General features: G+C 43.5%; 1 protein-coding gene across 2 annotated transcripts in view; it reads left to right on the forward strand.

Annotated features, from left to right (window-relative positions):
* CAMTA1 (calmodulin binding transcription activator 1) overlaps nt 1–6,412 on the forward strand; it is a 1,254,390-nt gene that overhangs the window by 1,096,926 nt on the left and 151,052 nt on the right. For both annotated transcript variants that reach the window (XM_018552416.1, XM_018552423.1), the window contains exon 8: nt 1,668–3,508. In XM_018552416.1, coding sequence (XP_018407918.1) covers nt 1,668–3,508 — 1,841 coding nt within the window. The remainder of the gene's footprint in view (nt 1–1,667; nt 3,509–6,412) is intronic.

A 6,412-nucleotide genomic window follows, 5' to 3' on the forward strand; every position in this document is an offset into this window, starting at 1 on the left:
CTCGGACCCACCGCCCCCCCCCCCCCCCCATGCACCGCCCATGGTAACACCTGGGGAAGTGCAAGCAGCAGAGCAGGAGGTTCAACTCTACACATTACTCAATTTTGGGTGACCCCTGTCCTTTTGGGGTGGGGGGTCCACATTTTCCCAAATTACCGGACCTATGCCTCTTGGCTCCACCTCTCCCTTAAAATAGATTCAGACTGTCCTTTTTGGGGTGAGGGGGTCCACATTGACCTAACCAATGCCACTTGGCTCCATTAAGGATCTTGTTTTCAACCAATGGGGGATCCAACCCCAGCGCCTCGCCCACACCTCTCCTTAAAAATAGATTTAAACTGCAGCACCGCTTTAAACACGCCTGAACTAGCAGCCGCTCACATGCATTTGATGAATAGGCGTCTCCATATATTGTTTCGTTCCCAAGCTTCCGCAACTATCCCAGCTTTTGACACAAGTAATTACAACCAACCATTAGCAGAAAAGGATTAACTTCTTTTCCTTTTAGGTCATTATAGAATAATTAAGGTTCCTATCTCTTTTTCTGTGAAGAAAGAGGAAAACAATTAGCGCAAGAAAAATCAAAAATTCATAGGCTTTTTTTTTTTTCGCATGGATAGAAGAGAGAAAGGAAATCTGTGCAAACAGAGCTGAGATGGTTCACAGACAACAGCTTAGCACCCTAAATATGAAGGCAGAACGGCTGCTAGATGACATTTCACTAAATGATGGTGTAAAATGAACCTGTTGCCACCATTCAAAATGCAGACTTTCACTTTAAAATGATGTCTAATAATGAGGAATCAGGTGGGAACTGTCTCATCTGACACATGATTTTTGATCCAGCTGGGTCAGTGACCTGACTTTTCTATACTGCAGTTAAGCAACACAAACTTGGTCACTGACATGTATATATATATAAAACCTTCAATACCCCACCAGAAATTATGGGACCTGATTTTTTGGAAGGAAAATATCTCCCACTTTTTTAAGATGTTTCAGATATTGTCACCTGTAATTTTGACAATGTTTTAAAAACAAATTAAAATCTATGTAATTGATATTGGCCAGATTGGGCGATGACCATCTCATGTCTGAGTAGCCAAAGTCATGCATTTCATTAAAATAATGTGCATGTGTTGACAAAATTGAGGCAGTATTATAACCCCTATAAGGTTATTTCTTGCTATCAGTGTTGCCTTTCTTTCTTTTACAACACAGGAAATGAGAGGAAATGTATCCAAAGTAGGAGGAATTTCCATCTTGGGGAGTCGGCACCAGAACAGGTGTCCCCATTGGAATATTTACCCGCAGCTCTTGCTTTGGGGAAAACGCTTCTAACATTTTAGATTTCCCCTCTGTCCAGCTGACCATTGTCAGAGAGGATGAATCTCCTGGAGACATAGACAGCAATAAAACTTGACAGAGGGTCTAACCCTTTCTAAATCTATCCACAACTTTACAGAAACCTCAAGTAGAGTATATTGTATGTGATGATATCATTGACATATGTGTCAAGACATTACCACCTGCCCACCCTCATCCACACCTACCTCAAACCATGCTCTTGAATGATTGTTCTGTTTAGTGACACTTTCTTGCACATGCAAGCTAAGATGCCGGTCTTCTGCTCCTTTATTAACATAGTCTCCTGTTGTCTGTTGTAGGTGCAGGTAGCAGTGTGCACCACAAGTGTAACAGTGCCAAACATCGCATCATCTCACCAAAGGTCGAGCCAAGGACGGGAGGCTACAGCGCTCATTCAGAGGTACAGAACAATGATGTTTCAGAAGGCAAGAACGAGCACAGTCATGGTAAATCCTCCAGCCGGGAGAAGAGGAACGGAAAGATGGCCAAGCCGGTGCTGCTCCATCAAAACAGTACAGAGGTTTCATCAACCAATCAGGTGGAGGTTCCCGACACGACCCAGAACTCCCCCGTATCCATCAGCAGTGGTCTGAATAGTGACCCAGACATGGCCGACAGTCCCGCTGTCACTGGTGTCTCTAGCATGGCCGTTGCCTCAGTAATGGGAAGCCTCTCCCAGAATGCCACTGTGTTTATGTCTGAGGTCACCAACGAAGCAGTATACACAATGTCACCCAACACCGGTGCCAGTCAACACCTCTTGTCCTCAGATACCACCACCCAGGGACTTGTACTTGCAGTAAGTTCAGATGGTCACAAGTTTGCCTTCCCTACTACAGGGAGCTCGGATAGCTTATCAATGTTGTCTGCCAATGTCTCGGAAGAGCTTGTGCTGTCTACCACCCTTGACAGCCGAAAGATGCCCGAAACCACAATGAATTTTGACCCAGACTGTTTTCTCAACAACCCAAAACAAGGGCAGACGTACGGTGGAAGCAGTCTTAAAGAAGACAACATTAGCACGAATATGCGAAGGTCATCCAGCACAGAACGTAGTTACTCTTTCAATGCAACTTTAGTTAAGGAGATAAAAACAGAGGACACCTCATTCGAGCAGCAGCTAGCAAAGGAGACCTTTCCATCAACGTCATCAAATACACTAACCCTCACTCCTGGCTCTGGTTTACTTCCATCCGGCGGTGGACTGAGCCCTAGCACCACCCTGGAGCAGATGGATTTCAGTGCAATTGATTCCAACAAGGATTATTCAACAAGCTTCAACCAGACGGTGCAGAGTCCCCACGTCCACCAGACCCCTTCCCCTAGCTTCTTTTTACAAGATGCCAGCAAGCCGATCCCTATGGAGCAAAACAACCACAACAACCTAAACGACTCAAACACGTACGTAAACACGTTGGGTTTGGCCAGCATTAAGACTGAAGCGTCTAGTCAAGCGCCTGCCAACTGCAATGGCAACATCGACCACGCTAGAATAGAGTCCACCTCTTCTCTCCAGCTCATGCAATTCCAGGCCAACTTCCAGTCGATGAATTCCGAAGAGATTTCGATGGAGACATCGCAGCACCCTGAAGGGAATGAGAACCTCCTCAAGCCTGGAGACCTCCAAGCCTGCAATGCTGAACACTATATGCAGTCAGAAAACTCTGCCACAATGAGAAATGGCAACAATCTCCCAATTCTGCAGGGAAACATGGTGCAAGGACTCTATCCAGTGGCTCACCAGGCGTTGAGCAACTCCAACATGGAGCTCAACTTAGATCACTTTGATATCTCCTTCAGCAACCAATTCTCTGACCTTATCAATGACTTTATATCTGTGGAAGGAGGGAGTAACACCATTTATGGGCACCAGCTGGTAGCAGGAGACAGCAACGTGTTGCAGCAGGGTGAAGATGGGAATCGACCCGCATACTCTCAGGCTGAAATGTGCATACCTTGTTGTAGCCCTCAACAGGCCGGTATGCAGCTGGGCAGCTCTGAAACGGCAGCCACTACTATGGCATACATGCACGTTGCAGAGGTGGTGTCAGCAGCAGCACAAAGCACGCTGGGAATGCTGCAGCAGAGCGGACGGCTGTTCCTGGTAACAGATTACTCCCCAGAGTGGTCGTATCCTGAGGTAAGGTTAATACTTACTGTCCAACCTGTAACCTGCTGCTGCTGATTAAAGTATATCTAAAGCCAAAATTTAGGAAGTCAGGAAAACCCTCTTTGACATTTGTCACTGGAACAATTGTCCTCACTAGACCTGTTTTCTCGTGAAAGCCTTAAAATTTGTATTCTCCCTACTTTCAGCCCTGGTGACAGTAGTCAACGGGACAAACAGACTGAATCTCTCCAAGGGGGAAGAGACAGCAATGACCTGAGAGAAATTTTAACCCCTCAGCACTACATTAACAACTAAAAATGTTGAGCTTTAGATATACTTCAATGCCTAAATAATTGTTATGGATGCTTATGTTGACTGATGTTTCTGAAAGACCTATGCCTATCCCAATCTTTTCGATTGGTCTCCTTACAGTGTTGAATTAGCAATAATGATACATTTTGTTTTACTTGTTAGTAATTACACACCATCTCTTCACAAAAACGTATATTTTTGTTCAATGACTAGTTTTTTCTTGCAGTAGTTTGGCTCTTCTCCTTGTCCCACAGGGTGCCATTCTCTTGTATCTGGATGACCTAGTTGTTTAGGTTAAAGAATCCATAGGGTCGGGTAACACAGTGGTTTGGTTTTGTAGTTGGCCCAACAGTTAGATAATAATGGAATTTCATCACTTGGGGACCTGTAAATGTAAAACATTTCTGTAATTTTCCTTTGACGTGACCAGGCCAGGGTACAAAAGAATCCAGATAAAAGGTCCCTTCAATAGAAGAGGTAGTATACTCGTCTCTCTGGCAGCCGTGACTCATACCTTCCCTCCGTTTTGGCGCTGCAAACTCCATAAGACTCTTTGGCATTCGGCACTTCCAGGAGTATCTGATGCCTTTCCCCCTCTGCTGAGTGTCATGGTTCCATCCTTCAGCCACAATGCACATAGCACTGACACAGGGGTTGGGGGATTGAACCACAGGGTGAGGTGGGGGGCAAAGGCTTCCAATAGTCATTGAAATGTAGTAGAGTCTCATGGAGGCTGCAGCAAATAAACAAAAGGAAGGTAGCAGACACAGGTGAGTATAAAAGCTCTTCTGTTCCAGGGACATTTGATATTATTATTATTTTTGTTAGCTTTCAGGGATAATCTCTTTTCTCGCCCAATCAGAGATCAAGATATTATTCTTAATATACAGATTGTGAGCAAAAACATACAGGTCATCCTATTATACCCAACTGAGGTACAGCCTCCATATACAGCTTTATGTGATCCACTATTATGAACTTATTAGCAATCATCAGTGGATGGTATTGAAAAATAGTAGATCTGGACAACGGGTAGGCAGCTTCTGCAATCCAAAGGATACCCAGAGAATCCTTAGCTTGACAGTGAACACAGTAGATGCAGTAATTGAAGCGCCACACCAATTAAAATAGTCCAGATACAACTTTATTCCATGAGGGTCAGGGGACATCCAATGACAGTAGGCAACCCGTTTCAGGGGGTTCAAAACACTCCTCCTTCATCAGGGCTAAAGGGGTGTGTTTAGGACCCCCGTAACGCAGTGAATGTCCCATGACCCTAATGGAATAAAGTTGTATCTGGACTATTTTAATTGGTGTGCCTACATCTGCTGAGTTCACTGTCGAGTCAAGGATACTGTGGATTGCGCTAGCCAGATCACCCATACTCACAGCACTTAACTACCGTTGGATGAGAAGCAGCAAGAGAATACCCACACGGGTCCAGCGCTTTCTTTCCACTTATAGAAAAAAAATGTCTTCTGTGGAGTGCAGAACTTTGGTTTGAATGCCGCTTCCCCACACAACATGGCTGTCAGCATGCTAAGCATACTGCGGGTACGTGATAAATAGGCCCCTGTGAATTTCCGCTCCTCACAACTAGTCACTTTTCTCGTTATGCGGGATCCTCAGGCATCTTTAACCGGCTCAGAGAAAAGTAATATTTTATATGTGCAGGCATTAAATAAACAGCAATCAGGCTGAAAGAGCAGATGTGGTATGTCAAAACGCAATACGCCATCTGCCAAAAATAATTGCGGACCCTAATGAATATGGGGAGGCAGATCGCTCCTGAGAGACAGAATTACTTAAAGAAAAAATTAGAAAACTTCAGGTCATTTTTTTTTAACAGGTATTTTAAGACCAGCAGAAGTATATAAAAAAAACAAGACTGTTAAAGGAGAACTCCAGGAAAAAAAAACCTCTTTATTTAATAAGAAAATTGAACATCTTTTCATGCGTTTCTGCTTTTGTTTTTTGGTTGTTGCTTCTGTGTGTAAAGGAAAGCAACATTCTAGTTTGGTTCAATAGTGAACAAGTACCCAGTGCCCATTAAAGTGAACCTGTCAGGATGAGAAATTAGGAGAAAAGGGGTCATAGGGACTGGAATTGCACAGTAAAAAAAAAAATGCTTTTGTTGCATATTGGAGGACTCCACGTCACTTCCTGTCTCTCTGATTCCCTGTCACTGGGACAGGTAGTTAGGGGAAAAGAGACTGTAGTTAAAATCTAACTATATAAGAAGTAGTAAAAGGGCCACACTCATAGATTAGCAAGTTTTATTGTATATTCAGTAGAATAAGAAAGCCAACGCATTTCGGGGATTTGAATGCCCCCCCTTTATCGGGGCTACAGTGCATAATAAATATGTATTGTAAAAGATTATATCATTAATGAATATTTAAATATGTATTTATGATAGAGCCTTTCACATGACATATTTCATTATAACGTATTAGCTTTTATGTTCTTTGACTTGCTTTGTAGCCGTGATGAACCCCGAAACATGTTGACTTTCTTTTTCCACTACTGAAAATACAACAAAATACCATTTTGGACTCATTGATAAAGGGATGTGGCTCTCTTACTACTTTTTATATAATTTTGGACTCTTCAACCTATGCG

This window comes from Nanorana parkeri, unplaced genomic scaffold (genome assembly GCF_000935625.1).
Source record: "Nanorana parkeri isolate BGI_ZX_2015 unplaced genomic scaffold, ASM93562v1 scaffold5, whole genome shotgun sequence".
Classification (NCBI taxonomy): domain Eukaryota; kingdom Metazoa; phylum Chordata; class Amphibia; order Anura; family Dicroglossidae; genus Nanorana; species Nanorana parkeri.